Source organism: Pristiophorus japonicus, chromosome 13, assembly GCF_044704955.1.
Source record: "Pristiophorus japonicus isolate sPriJap1 chromosome 13, sPriJap1.hap1, whole genome shotgun sequence".
NCBI classification, from domain to species: Eukaryota; Metazoa; Chordata; class Chondrichthyes; family Pristiophoridae; genus Pristiophorus; species Pristiophorus japonicus.
The window spans coordinates 58600056-58616889 of record NC_091989.1 but is presented as its reverse complement, the minus strand read 5'-3'; the positions used below and the strand labels follow the sequence as shown (position 1 = coordinate 58616889).

Here is a 16834-nt window from a genome sequence, read left to right as displayed (position 1 = left end):
AATTCCAAGTGAAGATGAGGAAGTTGCTTAAAAACAAAGGGTAAATCAGAAAGGAGGCTGTTGCCGTTTTGCTTTTTGCTGTGCTATTTTTACAAAGCAACATTGGCAGAGACCAGGAGCAGGTTTCTGCACCCCTATCAGGCAGGAGACATCATGTGATGCACAAGGATGTGAAAGAGGGAGTGAACAAGGTCTTCACAATGTCATTAAACACAATTGCATTTTTAGGTATTCTGTCATAAAATAGACAAATCAGTCTCTATGAAGAAAGAATGAACTTGCACTTTTTATAGCACATTTCATAACCTCAGAACATTCCAAGGCACTTCACAAGCACTGAACTGTCAGCATAGATTATGTGCCCACTTGGGGTGAGTCTTGAACCCCTGGCCTTTTGACTCATAGGTAAGAGTGCTAAACCTGAGCCGAGGCTGACACAAAATCAAAAATAATTAAAGGTTGTGATTGAAAACCCCAAGAATAGACTGAAGACAAATTAGTGCACTTTTAAAAGAAGAAAAAAACTGAACCCTCTTGACAATGCACAGTCTCTGTTGACTTTGTGACACAATGTTATCGGGCGATTTCCCATAGACACTGGTCAGCAAGTGAGGTTTCCTACCAGGAGTGCAAAATTATCCTGCGTATGTGATTAAAGCAGGTGCAAACCTTTCAGAAATCTGAATGACTGAGTAGAACATTATCCTTTCACCTCTGAGCTTCAATCCAGTCCAGACAAATGAAATGAAAATTATGCCTCAATCAGATAAACAAATTCCTATGCAAAATGAATCCTGATCCAGTTCCTAATGGATATGGATCCCCACCAGACAGCTACTCACAGTTCAGCACCCAGTGACACTGAATTGACATTGTCACTTAATCTAAAAGAATGTTGGTATTGGAAATATGAAAACAAAAGCACAGGTTAATCAGGATGAGCTGTTCCAAGATTAGGGTTAGGATATTTTCTGTGATAGAGTAGGGGCAGCTTTAGTATGGCCTCAAGCAGATGCTGGTCAAAGTGGAAGATTTCTTCTCTTCAGCGCTGACATTCACTTCAAAGAAGACAAAAATCAACCAGAAGTCTTTGAGAAACTAAAAGAACTTTTGTAATTCTCTTTTATTTTGCTTTGCAAATCTGGATCCTGCTCGCAAGACATACATAAACAACAATGCTGTGATTAGTCTTAAGTTATTGTAGCTGGAGTATATCTTATACCTGTAATAGCAAATGCAAGTCAATGTTGCGGGGAGTTTAAATGCTGATTGTAAGAGAAATTAAAGTTCAGCCAAAAGACACAAAAGTAGGAATTTTGATCAGTGAAGCTCCACATGTTTGTACTATATTTCTGTGTGCACTGGATTTACTCAGGCATTGACCCAAACAGGTTAACAGTTGGGTACAAATAATGCGTACGGGACTGTAGTATGAGTGAATGAACTTTACTGAACTGAATTTCTACACTTTGTGGTTGATTCATGGAACTTCAATAAGTATTGTAGCCAACAGTATTATTGAAGCTGCTGCAACTGAACTAATCCCCAGTGCTAGGAATGGTTTTTGAATTTCTGAAAGATTGTTTTAATATGTTTCCCTTCTTTTTGTTGCCAATTATGCATCAAGGAACGTATAAAGGTTTGACACCTTATGAATGCAGTCATCAAGATTGGCTTCTTTTGCATTTTAGTGCTTATACCAGAAGACAGATAGTATTTTGCAGCATTTTAGTGCTTCTAACATTCTGGAGAATCTGTGCTGTAACCCTTCCAATTTATGCTTTCAAAGCAGCGATGCCCAGAACTGTACAAAACACTCCAGATTTGGTCTAACCAGGGCTTTGCATAGTTGTAGCAAAACTTCCTCCCCTCTATATTCTAGCGCTCTAAATATAAGTGCCTTTTTGATTATTTTTTGTACCTGACCACTACATTTTAGTTATCTGTGTACATGGATCCCTAAATCTCTTTGAACCTCCATTGGTTCTAGTTTTAACCATTTAAAAAACGCATTAAAAAAATCCATCATTTCATGGTCCAAAATGGATGATCTCACACTTAACCTGCGTTGAAATCCATCTGCCACAGTTTCACCCACTCACTTAATCAAGCAATGTCTCTTTGTAATTACCTATCTTTGTGTCATTGGCAAACTTGAATTTATGGTTCTCTGTTGTGTTGACTAAGTCATAGTGACTAGGTGAGGCCCCAACACTGATCCTGGTGGGACACCACTAGTCACTTCCTTCCAATTCGAGTACATACCCATTAACCCTAAACTCTGTCTTCTACCATCTAACCAATCCCTGAACCAGCTCAATAATTTGCCTTCAATTCCACGGGATTTAATTTTAGCTCTTATGTGGAACCTTATCGAATACCTTCTAGAAGTCCATATAAACTACATCCATAGATATTCCCCTGTCTGCTACTTTAGTTACTTCCTCAAAAATGTAATTAGGTTTGGCAGACATGACCCACCCTTTACAAATCCATGTTGGCTCTCTCTAATCAGCTCAAATTTCTCGAAGTGCTGAGTCACGTTGTCCTTAATTATAGATTCCAATAACTTTCACACATCAGATGTTAGACTAATAGGTCTGTAATTTCATGGTTTCTCTCTCTCACCTTTCTGAAATAATGACGTTACATTTGCAATTTTCCAATCTAAAGGGATAATTCCTGAATTGATAGAGCTTTGGAAGATTATGGCTAAAGCATCTGCAATTTCCTCACCTACTTCCTTTAAAATCCTGGGGTGGAAACCACCAGGTCCTGGGGATTTGTCAGGCTTTAGTGTCATTATTCTTCCTCAGACTTTTTTCTTGCTTCCTTTAACTTTAGTTTTGCAGAATTTTAAGTGCTTATACAAGAAGAGGAATAGCCTTTTGCAGTATTTTAGGGCATATATCAGAAGAGGAATAATATTTCACCAGTTCCGTCTTGTGTTGTATTTATCAGTTTTGTGTGTTTTTAGGAGTATCCAAGACCAGAATATGAAAGCAAACTTTTACAGAAGAAGCTTTTAAAAGAAAAAAAGGAACTAAATGTAAGTTATTTCATTGTTTTCACTGTAATTATATTGTAGTTGTTGTAGATATGACATATATACATGAAAATTAATATCAATGTTTGTCTTTTTGCAATCAGTACTTGTCTTAGCGCGATCAATACTTGTCTTATAATGATCACAGTTTGTCCTATTATAATAGTAAACGGCATTAATTTGCAGCAACAAAAGAAGGAGCAGGACGACCTTGCAAAAGGCAAAAACAAATGGAAAGACAAGGTCCTGTCAGCCATGGGAGGGAGAAACCTGGTAACTATAATCCTTTATAATCACCATACTTTGCCCTAGACTAAGAATATCTAGCCTAAACTTATTTACTACAGCATTTACTGAGTCATATTTAGGGTCCTATGTCTTAGGGATTTTTTTACATTAAAAGCCTGAAAGGAGCTGATTCGGTTTACTAAAGTGTTTCCCATGTTTAACATCCAGGATACATTGAGAGGAATAGCAATGTAATGACATAATTGCATTAATGGTTGGGGCTGTTATGACAAATTCATTTTTTTGTCTTAATTTTAATAAAATATACAAGACAAAAGAAATAATTTGGTGCCATAGAGATAAGAGAGCAAATTCAGTGAAGCCGAGTTGCTGGAACGGTGTGTCGCTGTGTGGGAGCAGAAGTCGGAGAAAGGGCTAGAACAGCATTGCCCTTGATACTTGGACCTGTGCACTCATCCAGCTAGGCTCAGCTCAATTTGCCTTCTCGGTTGACTTTTCCCTGAGCAAGCATGGGAGGGGAAGGATTCCTCTGTGTTGTATGTGTAATTAAATTTAAATCCTCATCTTTCGGATTTTGCTACAGATAAATGTTCAGAGCAACCCTCTTAGCAGACTGTTCATGTCTGTCTCAGGGAATGAACCTGCTCTGAAACTCACTGGTGACAGTAGTCTTTTGACAACACAGTTCTGTCTGCTTTTTAACCTTCGATCTATGGTGTGTAATGAGATGCAAACATTCCTGACTTTTAAAACTTCGGCAACAAAAGTTCTGTGATAAATGTTAGACTTTAGACAAAGGATGGCAGAATGAAATTTACAGATTTCTGTTAGGAAAGTGTAACTTACATATTTTATTCTTTTTGAGTTATATTTGTCAAATAATTTGCCAAAGTCAGGTGAAATAATGCTTAAAGTTCCTCTGTGGAAAATGTGTTAAATCAGCTGTGGTCCTCGTTTTTTAATACCAAGATTCAGATCATAGCTGCCTCTTGATAAATACAACTTGGTTTTGTTGCTGTGCTGTGTAGAATATACCTGGATGAATCATCAAAGCGGTTTCACTGGACCCTTGGGAATGTGAGGGCTTGCTGCATCATGCCATAGTTAGTTGTATGCTTCCTGCTATAGAGCAAAACCATTGAACCGATTGTTTGTGCCTATGTAGAAAATATGGACAAACTGTAATTTATGCTGGCTCCTTTGTTCCCCCTAGTAAGTCTGAAAAAACAGACCCAAACTCCCTTGTAGAGTTACTGAATTCACTGCCTCCATATTGTAAGGCTTAAATCTATTGTTATGCAGTTTTCGATTTAACTCCATTACACGCAAGACATTTGAGTGGTGCAAATATCTAATTAGCAGCATCAAAATCAGTGTCACAATCATCTTTCATGCTACTGTATTAGATTAGAAAACGAGATGAAGGGCCCGAAATTGATGGACTCACCGCCGACTGTTGCCGACATTCCTCCTCGGGTTCCGCCCAGTGTCTCTTTCGATTTGGGCTGGAGCGGGTGGGAGGGGAGACCCGCCGGGAACCGCCCGCTGACGTCAGCGGACGGCCGAGTGGGGTAAGTGGACTCCCGCCCACTGAGATGCTATATTCATGTGGGTGGGAGTCGGCTCCAGAACCGGGGTGGACCGATGGCTGGAGGCTGGTCTGTCCCCGACAGTGAATATGAAGATCTTAAAAAAAAAAAGGTTGGTAAATATTTTTTAAATATTTTTTTTCACAGCGACTTACCTGATTGAGGTCCCCTGAAGGTGTTCTGATGTTTTTTTTCCCGATGATTTTTCTTTGCAGATCTTCGACTCTCTGTGGGCCCGACTCCATCCTCGGCGGCATTTGGGCGACAAGCGCCTTTGCCACCGAGATTGGGAGTTCCCGCCGGCTGCCGCCCAGATTGGTGGCGTAAGTCCCTCATTTGCCGCCTGCCACCCTTTGAAGGACCATCAGGTACCTCAGCGGCCATCGGCGGTCCTTTGGGCGGCACTTGGATTAGTGGAGGCCTTCATCAAATTCAGGCCATATATTTTTGCAGATTTGAAGCATTAGCCAAGGAACAGAATGGATATTAAAAAAAAGAAAGGCTTGCAATAATATAGTGCCTTTACTTTCCTTTAAAGTGTCTTTAAAGTCTCACAACTTCAGAACATCCCAAACGCTTTACAGCCAATGAAGTCATTTTGAAGTGTAGACACTGTAGTAATGTAGGAAGCATCTGGAGAGAGCAGACAGGGCCTTGCTTTCCATCGCATCCGAAAGACGGCACCTCAAACAGTGCAGCACTCCCTCAGCACTGCACTGGCCTGTCAGCCTAGGTTTTTGTGCTCAAGTATCTGAACCCACAATCTTCGGACTCAGAGGGAAGGGTTCTACCAACTAAGCCGTGACTGAGTCCATAGAAATATACTTCGGCATAGTCCATACAAATGTACTTTTAGACAAAGTAAATATAACTAAAGAAAGCACCCCACCATTGCTTTTTTAAAATTAGTTCTGGGGATGTGGGCGTCGCTGGCAAGGCCAGCATTTATTGCCCATCCCTAATTTCTCTTGAGAAGGTGGTGGTGAGCCACCTTCTTGAACCGCTACAGTATGTGTGGTGAAGATACTCCCACAGTGCTGTTAGGTAGGGAGTCACAGGATTTTGACCCAGCGACGATGAAGGAACGGGAAACATAGAAACATAGAAAATAGGTGCAGGAGTAGGCAATACGGCCCTTCGAGCCTGCACCGCCATTCAATAAGATCATGGCTGATCATTCCCTCAGTACCCCTTTCCTGCTTTCTCTCCATACCCCTTGATCCCTTTAGCCGTAAGGGCCATATCTAACTCCCTCTTAAATACATCCAGTGAACTGGCATCAACAACTCTCTGTGGCAGGGAATTTCATAGGTTAACAACTCTCTGAGTGAAGAAGTTTCTCCTCATCTCAGTCCTAAATGACCTACCCCTTATCCTAAGACTATGTCCCCTGGTTCTGTACTTCCCCAACATCGGGAACATTCTTCCCGCATCTAACCTGTCCAGTCCCGTCAGAATCTTATACGTTTCTATGAGATCCCCTCTCATTCTTCTAAACTCCAGTGAATAAAGGCCCAGTTGATCCAGTCTCTCCTCATATGACAGTCCAGCCATCCCTGGAATCAGTCAGGTGAGCCTTCGCTGCACTCCCTCAATAGCAAGAACGTTCTTCCTCAGATTAGGAGACCAAAACTGAACACAATATTCCAGGTGAGGTCTCTCTAAGGCCCTGTACAACTGCAGTAAGACCTCCCTGCTCCTGTATTTAAATCCCCTAGCTATGAAGGCCAACATAGCATTTGCCTTCTTCACTGCCTGCTGTACCTGCATGCCCACTTTCAATGACTGATGAACCATGATACCCAGGTCTCGTTGCACCTCCCCTTTTCCTAATCTGCCTAATCAGATAATATTCTGCTGCCTTGTTTTTGCCCCCAAAGTGGGTAACCTCACATTTATCCACATTATACTGCATCTGCCATGTATTTGCCCACTCGCCTAACCTGTCCAAGTCACCCTGCAGCCTCTTAGCGTCCTCCTCACAGCTCACACTGCCACCCAGTTTAGTGTCATCAGCAAACTTGGAGATATTACACTCAATTCCATCATCTAAATCATTAATATATATTGCAAAGAGCTGGGGTCCCAGCACTGAGCCCTGCGGCACTCCACTAGTCACTGCCTGCCATTCTAAAAGGACCCGTTTATCCCGACTCTCTGCTTCATATCTGCCAACCAGTTTTCTATCCACGTCAGTACATTACCCCCAATACAATGTGCTTTGATTTTGCACACCAATCTCTTGTGTGGGACCTTGTCAAAGGCCTTTTGAAAGTCCAAATAAACCACATCCACTGGTTCTCTCTTGTCCACTCTACTAGTTACATCCTCAAAAATTCCAGAAGATTTGTCAAGCACGATTTCCCTTTCATAAATCCATGCTGACTTGAACCGATCCTATCACTGCTTTCCAAATATATTTCCAAGTCAGGATAGTGTGTAACTTGGAGGGGAACTTGCAAGTGATGGTGTTCCTATGGGCCTGCTGCCCTTGTCCTTCTAGGTGGTAGAGGTCGTGGGTTTGGGAGGTGCTGTTAAAGAAGCCTTGGCAAGCTGTTGCAGTGCATCTTGTAGATGGTACACACTGCAGCCACGGTGCACTGGTGGTGATGGGAATGAATGTTTAAGATGGTGGGTGGGGTGCCGATCAAGTGGGCTGCTTTGTCCTGGATGGAGTCGAGCCTCTTGAGTGTTGTTGGAGCTGCACTCATCCAGGCAAGTGGCGAGTATTCCATCACACTACTGACTTGTGTCTTGTAGATGGTGCTTTGTAGAAAATTGAGAGTATGATGTCCTGCACAAAGAAATCATTTGTGAATAAGTTTGTAATTGTTGGATGAGTTGAAAGCTTGTCAGAAAGTCATCTTTTACCTTACAATTGAGATGATAGTATAACAGTGAAGACATAGTGAAACTTTTAGAAAACCACAAACTAGTCAAATAGAAAAGAAAATGGATCAGCTGAAAGCACAAGAGAAACTTTAGTAGCCTGAGAAAGTGCCCCAGGCAACCTACCCTCAAAAACCACAAATAGATCGAGAAGCCTGTTACAATTTGGGCTTCTTCCCAATATTTCCTCTTTAAGTTTATTTGAAAGGTTAGTTTTCATAGACAAACACACATTTTTTATGAACCAAAACGTGACTTTATGCATGAAATATATAGCACGGTGCCATACCGAGAACAATTACCTCTTCCACATTTGTGGCATATAACAAGAAATAATGCAGCCTACCTATGTGCTCCAGATCTGATTGATAGAGCTAAACCATCTAGCTCAGGCTAAAATCGATATAACTAACAAAGTAACATTATACAGAGGCAAAAGTAGATAAATAAATTACACTGCTTAACGTTCAGTGATCCTTTAATCAGATTTTTGAATCCACTATAAAGAGATATTTAAAGATTTTTAGAGTCTTTTTTTTAACCAAAACTCTTATAACTGTGTTCTAGAAATACATAGTTACTGGCATTTTAGGCTCCAAGGGGTTCCAGCTCATCCAGCCCAATGTGGTGCTAAACAGTGGAATCATGAGTTGAAGCAATTGGTAGTAACGGTCATGTTCATTCTCAACCTCAGTTGCCTTTGGAGACAGAACTGTTCAAACTCATATCAAAGACACAATAACAGGAGAGGCTCATGTACCCTACTGACAGGCAACACAATCTGACATGTGCTCTAATCTGTAGATGCTAATTCTGACATAAATCTTATATTTGTTAGATCAGCTATTAGCAAAAATGTAGTGTTTCCTTTCACAGTGGCAAACTTACATATGTTAACAAATCTGGCTGACCAATCTAGACCTACTGAACAACTCTATATAGATAGAGGTAGACAAAAGACTTGCCAAGCAATTTCTCCACCCCACCCCCACACGACACATAGACCTGTCAAACACAGTTTGTGCATCACACCTTTACAATGTTGAAATAGTTACAATCCTGGCATAGCTAATATTGAAATAGAAAAGTTAAGGATTATTACAATCAAAAACTGGATATATTCTTGGGTGTGTTATGAAGCCAATCATTGATAAACCATAAGCCTGCAACAGGAGTGGATGCTATCTACTACACTTCTGAGTTATGAAGTGCAATGTGTCAGCCATAAGAAGTTGCTGTGAAATAGAGTACGTCCAGTGTACCTTCCCCAGAGCCATTCAAGAGAGTGAACAGGAGCGTGTGTTCCGAGGTAAATACAGCAAAAGGACAGGTATCCCCGAACACTTAAGTTGCTACTTAATAGTTTTGACCAATCAGTTTGAAACTCAGTTCCGGAGCAGACATGACAGTTGTTCCCGAATTCCAACTTTTGGGAAAGACAGCTTGTACACTACAGGAACTGACTAAAGTAAGCGATATCAGGTCGCCCAACAATCCAAATTCTTGGATTATTTGCTGATTGGTAGGCAACACCCTAAACCCTGCTAGGAAAAGCAAGTATTACATTTTTGGCTTCTTGGTGTTAGAAGTATCGTTGCCACTGGCACCATCATAAAGTGTCAGCCATAGTTCATTGATAGCACCCTCGCCTCTGAATCATGTGGATGTGGGTTCAAGTCTCACTTCAGAGGTGCCATCTTTCCGATGAGATGCTCACACTGAGGCCCCATCTACTCTCTCAGGTGGACATAAAAGATCCCACAGCACTATATCAAAGGACAGCAGGGAGCTCTCCCTGGTGTCCTGGCCAATATTTATCCCTCAACCAAAATCACTAAAACAGATTATCTGGTCATTACCACCTTACTGTTTGTGGGACCTTGCTTTGCACAAACTGTCTGCCCCATTCCCTACATTACAGCAGTGACTACACTTCAAAAAGCACTTCATTGGCTGTAAAGGACTTCGAAGCATCCTGAGGTTGGGAAAAGTGCTACATAAATGTAGATCTGGTGGATGAAGAAAATCGTTCTCAATATGAAATATAAACAAGGGCAGAGATAGGGCTGGAAGATTCCACTCTCAACCAGCCTGGGGGTGAGTTACATTCCAGCCTTAGTGAGAACTTAAGAAGCTTAAAAATAAACCAACTCAACAGCCTGAATTAACCTGTGAGCATTTATCCCTCCATCTCCAATCCAATTCTATGTCTGCATTCTTGCTGTACCTGATCCATTGTGGCCCATTTCAGCTTTTCCTTATCCCCTGTCAAAATTCTCTTCCCTGCCAAAGGTGTAATCAATTCTTTTTAAGCTTCCATTTTCTTTCACAAGAGTTCATGTAATTGGTTTTGCGGAGGAAAGAGCTTTAAAAATGCTGTTTGAATTGGTAATGGTAAATGTTATTACAATCAGATCTATTAGCCTTCTCTCTTTGAGACAAACGGAATCTTTCCGGTTTATAAATATTATCCATTTTGATGTATACATACAAGTAAATACAATTCCAGGTCCTTAAGTTATGTGAATCTACCTGACTCTTTCTGATTACAAATCTCTCTTCTCACATTTCTAATCAGTTGACAGCTCTATGAGCAATATAATCAGCAATGGCTTTTATTTAAAACCCTTCCTTTGTATTTTTTTCTGCTATTGAATTGAGAATCCCTGACGGGTGCTATAACACCCAAGAATTTATTCGTTATGGGAGAACTATTTATCTAGCTGAGATTATGGGGCCTGTACTACCCTCCGTAAACTGGAGGTCGTCCAAATCTCGGCTGCCCGTGTCCTAACTCGCACCGAGTCCCGCTCACCCATCACCCCTGTGCTCGCTGACCTACATTGGTTTCCGGTTAAGCAACGCCTCGATTTCAAAATTCGCATCCTATTTTCAAATCCCTCCGTGGCCTCGCCCCTCCCTATCTCTGTAATCTCCTCCAGCCCCCCAACCCTCCGAAAGGTCTGCGCTCCTCTAATTCTGCCCTCTTGAGCAACCCTTTTTATAATTGCTCAAACATTGGTGGCCGTGCCTTCTGTTGCCTCTTGGCCCCAAGCTCTGGAACTCCCTGCCTAAACCTTTCCAACTCTCCACCTCTCTTTCCTCCTTCAAGATGCTCTTTAAAACCTACCTCTTTGACCAAGCTTTTGGTCACCTATGCTAATTTCTACTTATGAGCCTTGGTGTCAGATTTTTTATCTCGTCATACCCCTGTGATGTGCCTTGGGACGTTTCATTACGTTAAAAGCGCTATATAAATACAAGTGGTTGTTGTTGTTGTTGCAACAACAGGGTTGTTAATGAAAGGAGATTGAGATAATTGTTAAATAAGACCTTGTCTCCTTTATCCCCTCCCGCCACCCAATAAAAGTACCATCATCATAGACAAAGGAGGAGAAATTCGCCAACAGGCGCTAATGATTCCCAGCTTTTAAAAATTTCAGTGTTTGCGCTCCAGGAAGTAAGTCGGAGGGCTAAATCAAGCTCTCCACTTCCTTCCTGGAGCGTTATAGGACGCAGGCAGGGTGGTAGTGGCTGCCACGTTCCGAGGCTCCTTCCCTCTCTTAAAGGGAAGGGCAATCACTGCAGGCTCTACATTGGGACCAGTGAGCTCGTCCCCGACGGCAGCCATGATCCGGCCCGATCAGCCCCATGTACAGCCATGATCCGGCCCGATTAACCCCATGTACAGCCATGATCCGGCCCGATCAGCCCCATGTACAGCCATGATCCGGCCCGATTAACCCCATGTACAGCCATGATCCGGCCCGATTAGCCCCATGTACAGCCATGATCCGACCCGATCAGCCCCATGTACAGCCATGATCCGGCCCGATCAGCCCCATGCACAGCCTCTGGCCTGATTAGCCCCATGCACAGCCGTGATCCGGCCCGATCAGCCCCATGCACAGCCTCCGGCCCGATCAGCCCCATGCACAGCCTCCAGCCCGATCAGCCCCATGCACAGCCTCTGGCCCGATTAGCCCCATGTACTGCAGCAGAGTGTCGGGCGGATGGACCACGGCCGAAGAGGAGTCAAAACAATTGAGAATAATCATTTGAACAATTTTTCCACGAGCCTCGGCAACCTCTCCTTTAACTTTTGCCCCCGAAGCACCCGGCCTCCCTATCAACGCCTCCTGCAGCTGTCAATGTTTTCGCCTGCCGATGTTACAGGGGGCAGAACCGAATTTCGGGTCCGGGCACTACCGGGGTGATGCGCCCGACAATGTAATCACAATCTCCAGCCGCAGGAGATCGGGGCGCAATGTCTTAATGCCACCGCAAACCTCTTGCCGAACTTAGCGGGAGTTGTTCATCTCGTCCGCCTGGTCAGTATGTCGTTGGTGCCCAGTTAATGCTCCCCTGGTGGCGATAACGGGAGGGGCTAAGGAGGCCAATTTCTAGGCCAAAGTCTTTGAGAATTCTTTTCCATTGGTACAATGAGATGTATCATGGTGGAAACACGTCATCACATCCTTTGTGTGCAACCTTATCAGTCATGAGGATGCAGATCAGCCATGATCTCACTGAATGGCGGAACAGACTCGAATGGCCTACTCCTGTTCCTATGTTACCATGATGAAAACATTGCATTCATTTTTTGTCTCTTTATAAAAAAAAGGTTTGAAAAGCACTTTTTTGTTTTATGAAGACAATACACGCCTCTTAATCCAGTTGTTTTTTGTGTAAGAAAATGTAAGGGAAAATGTTATAAATCTGGGACAGAGCTTTGGGTAAGGAGGGGGTGGCACATTGGGAATTTGAGTGCTGAGATTGCTGCTTCGCACGTGATTTTCCAACAGACAGAACAGCATGCGACAAGACATCAACATTTCCCAAATAGGCTCCAGTCGCCCAAAGTTCTGTGCCATGAGCACAAGTTCGAACAATCGACTTCATGGAGTTCAGCAAGATACGCTCCAATTAATAGAATGTTTACTGGATTGGACCCAAGAAGTGTCTGTTAAATGACTTGTCGGTCAGTTTTGACATAATTGGCTAGCACATCTGAGACTGGGGTGTAAATCGAATTTAAAAACAAGACTTAGTTGCAGTAAGAGCGATGTTCTGAGATCTCTGCCATGTCACCCAGTGACCGTAGCAAAAGCACCCTTTCGGTCACCAGCAGACCTTGTAGGGTGTTTTGGATAATATCAAATGAATGCAGAATATGCTTGTGCTCAGCTGATATCTTTCTTTGGTATGCAGTCCTTGTGATGTTGACAAACCAGGGGGCGCTGCATCTGAGGAAAGACACAAGCTGGCTCTGCAGATGGGTGGAGTGAATGATACAGGATGCTGTAAGGTGGTAACTTCTTCCATTTCAGTGGGAGCTCAGGCTGGTCTTTGGGAGAATCCTATTGAAGAGGAACTTATGATAAAATGCTAATCTAGCAACACTCCTTCTCACAGTGCTTGCATGGCAATGCACTCTGTGTTATAAATGAATAAGCAGGGCAGAAAGAAGAAGGGGAAAAGGGTTGGGGGAGGCGTCCTGTACCCCCTCTATGCTCTCAGAAATTTGGAAATGGCCTCTTCAAAGGCACATAAAGACTTAATATTGGTGGGCACACTTCCTGAGCAAGCTTGTGCCCTCTGGTTATATGAACGCAGAGCTGTATTTTGGCCATAAACATAAAAAATAGGAGCAGGAGTAGGTCATTTGGCCCCTCGAGCCTGCTCCGCCATTCAATAAAATCATGGCTGATGTTGAAAGTTTGAAGAGCATAGAGTGCCTAAAATGCATCCCACAAAACGTGTGAATAAGTGGACATGCGTCAGTCAACTAGGTTTTGTTGGAGGTTTACTTTATGGAATAATCCGAGTTTGAAGTTGCCTTTACAAACTGTGCAGTACTGCAGTATGGGTCATAAATGTGATGCTAGGAAAGAGCTGTAAGGTTGTCTCTGTGTTTTGCAAGCCAGTGTAGTCAAGATGCAATAGGCTGAAGGGAAGACTTTGTGACATACATGCTTTGCCCATCTGCTTGGTATGGGGAAATACAGCGAAGCCTTGACCTTGGCAGATTTTCCCCAGTGGGTACATTTCTTTCACATCTGCTCCCAGGTCCACTGAACATTTCAAAATGATGTTGATCCTCTCTGCCACTTGCTCAGATACAGTCTGCATCATTGTCCCACAAGGAGAGCAATTGTCCTTTGACCTAGTACCTGAAGAAGCAACTCCACTGCGGCATCAGTGAAGTGGCCAGTGGACTACGCCATCATTCCACCACCAAAGATATGTAGGTTCTGTTTTAATATTTCTCCTCCACAAAATGACCCAGTTCCCTTTAAATGGCTGCTGTGCACATTATTCCCCCACCCCACCCTTGCCCATTGAATGAGGTCTCCATAGGAGATCCAGACTAGGAGCTTATTATGAATACTCAATTAGGGCTGATCCCAGTGAAAGTAGGAAGAAAACTCACAACCAGCAATGGAAAATCTGCTCTATAATAGGATGGCTGCTTACTGGGGGAGTAAAGAAGGAGTTTGTTTGGGATTTTTGGGCTGATTCATTAATCCGACAGTATGGGGAGGAACATTTGAAGCAAGGAGTATGCGTTGGGAACTTGCAGGCCTCATCTTCCATTTGTTAATTTGAATGGCTGGAAAATCCAGGTCTGTGGGCCTGTGATTTCCTGACCAGTACTCTCTGTGAACGCCATTCCTCACTGGAATACCCAATCAGGAAATCAGTTCTTTGGAGTGTCGTGGTAATTCGGGATATAAAGGGCGTGCACTTACTCTGGGTATAAAGGATGAATTTCATCAGGAGGAGGGTACCATTGGAGTTGGTTTTCCTTACCCCTCTCTGCCAATCACACCTCCCTAAAGATCTGTGTCCCTTCCAACGCTGGCGTTAAAGTCGCCAAGGAGGATCAGCTTGTCGTCGGTTGGGACTCGGGACAGGGATTCTTCAAGTCTGGAGTAGAATTCCTCTTTGGTCTCGTCATTAGCATCCAGTGTTGGGGCGTATGCACTGATGACCATAGCGCAGTGGTTCCCGGCTAGGATGAGCCGAAGACTTATTTATTCTGCATGGGGAGGCTCTGAAATGCCCAACTCGCTCATTTTTTATGGTGAAGCCGTCCCCGTGGAGGCGCCGTTCTTCTTCCGGTTTAACTTTCCAGAGGAAGGTGTAGCCACAACCTTGTTCCTTGAGCTGGCCTTCTCCTGCCCGCCGAGTCTTGCTTAGGGCAGCAATGTCTATGCCGAAACATCTGAGCTCCTGGGCAATGATAGCAGTACAGCATTCCAGTCTGTCACTGTTGGGGTTGTCCATAAAGGTCCTGACATTCCAGGTCCCAAACTTAATTTTAAAGGGTGGAAGATGCCTGTGTGTGAATTATTTTATTGTGAGGTGTCCGTTGCAGACCAGCCACCAAACGGGCTTGACAGAACAAGGTCCTGGTCTAATGGCAAGGGGATTCAAGATGACTGGAGACCAGGCTCTGGTACATCGGCCTAGCACACACACACTAAAATACTTCACCCTCCTTCCCACAGGTCCTCTCTCCCTGGGTTTCATAGGTTGCAGTGTAGTCCTCCCGACCTCGCTGTTGGCCCGTGCTGCACCTTCCTTGGGCCCCAACTCCAATGGTACCCTCCTCCTGACGAAATGCTTAGAACATGGCCTTGTCATAATCAATGCCTTGTTCCATCAGAGGGACAAGTACAAGGCTTCATGGCAACACCCTCACTCCAATCACTGGCATCTGCTAGACAATGTCATCATCCGAACTAGGGATAGCAAGGACGTCTTCATGGCACATGCCATGGTAGGAGCTGATGACTGCTGGATGGACCACTGCCTAATTTGCTCTGTCATCATCAATGTAGCCCCAAAATAGCGGCAGCAACAGAAACGATGACGCAGGAAAATCAACGCTGGAGTACTCAAAGACTTTGCTAAGAAAGCCCTATTCAGCCACCGCCTCACAACCAACCTGACAACTCCCATGTGACCTAGAGACGCAGAGTGCCCACAGCGCCTGGTCTGCCCTCAAGGCCTCCATAATCAGCACCTGTGAAGAGACGCTCGGTCACTCGACCAGGAGACGGCAAGACTGATGCGACGAGAACGACCAGGAGATCCAGGAGCTAATAAGTTGCAAGCGCAAGGTATTCTTGAACTGGAAACAGCAACACAACTCGAGAGCAAGAAAGCAGCTCTATCGATGTCTGAAGGCCAAGGTCCAACATAAAACTCGCGACCTAAAGAACAGATGGTGGGTGGAGAAAGCGCAGGACATCCAGCAACTAGCTGATAACCATGACGGGCGTGGATTCTGTAGCGCAGTCAAGACCACCCACTGCGCAAGCAAACTTTGAGTACTGTTGAGGGGGATGACTCATCAGGGGAGGGCAGCAGCAGCCAAGTTCATGGCACCGTGGCTGGCTCTACTGTACAGGAGGGCAGGAAAAAGAGTGGGAGAGCGATAGTGATAGGGGATTTAATTGTAAGGGGAATAGATAGGCGTTTCTGCGGCCGCAACCGAGACTCCAGGATGGTATGTTGCCTCCCTGGTGCAAGGGTCAAGGATGTCTCGGAGCGGGTGCAGGACATTCTGAAAAGGGAGGGTGAACAGCCAGTTGTCGTGGTGCATATTAGTACCAACGATATAGGTAAAAAAAGGGATGAGGTCCTATGAGCCGAATTTAAGGAGCTAGGAGCTAAATTAAAACGTAGGACCTCAAAAGTAGTAATCTCGGGATTGCTACCAGTGCCATGTGCTAGTCAGAGTAGGAATCGTAGGATAGCTCAGATGAATATGTGGCTTGAGCAGTGGTGCAGCAGGGAGGGATTCAAATTCCTGGGGCATTGGAACCGGTTCTGGGGGAGGTGGGACCAGTACAAACTGGACGGTCTGCACCTGTGCAGGACAGGAACCAATATCCTAGGGGGAGTGTTTGCTAGTGCTGTTGGGGAGGAGTTAAACTCATATGGCAGGGGGATGGGAACCAATGCAGGGAGATAGAGGGAGACAAAAATGGAGACAAAAGCAAAAGACAGAAAGGAGATGAGTAAAAGTGGAGGACAGAGAAATCCAAGG

At 44.0% G+C, this 16834-nt stretch overlaps 1 protein-coding gene across 1 annotated transcript in view; it reads left to right on the top strand.

The window, feature by feature from the left end:
• Positions 1-16834, top strand: part of ano2b (anoctamin 2b) — a 131616-nt gene that overhangs the window by 66316 nt on the left and 48466 nt on the right. Inside the window, exons 14-15 of the mRNA XM_070896662.1 lie at positions 2978-3049; positions 3233-3319. Coding sequence (XP_070752763.1) covers positions 2978-3049; positions 3233-3319 — 159 coding nt within the window. The remainder of the gene's footprint in view (positions 1-2977; positions 3050-3232; positions 3320-16834) is intronic.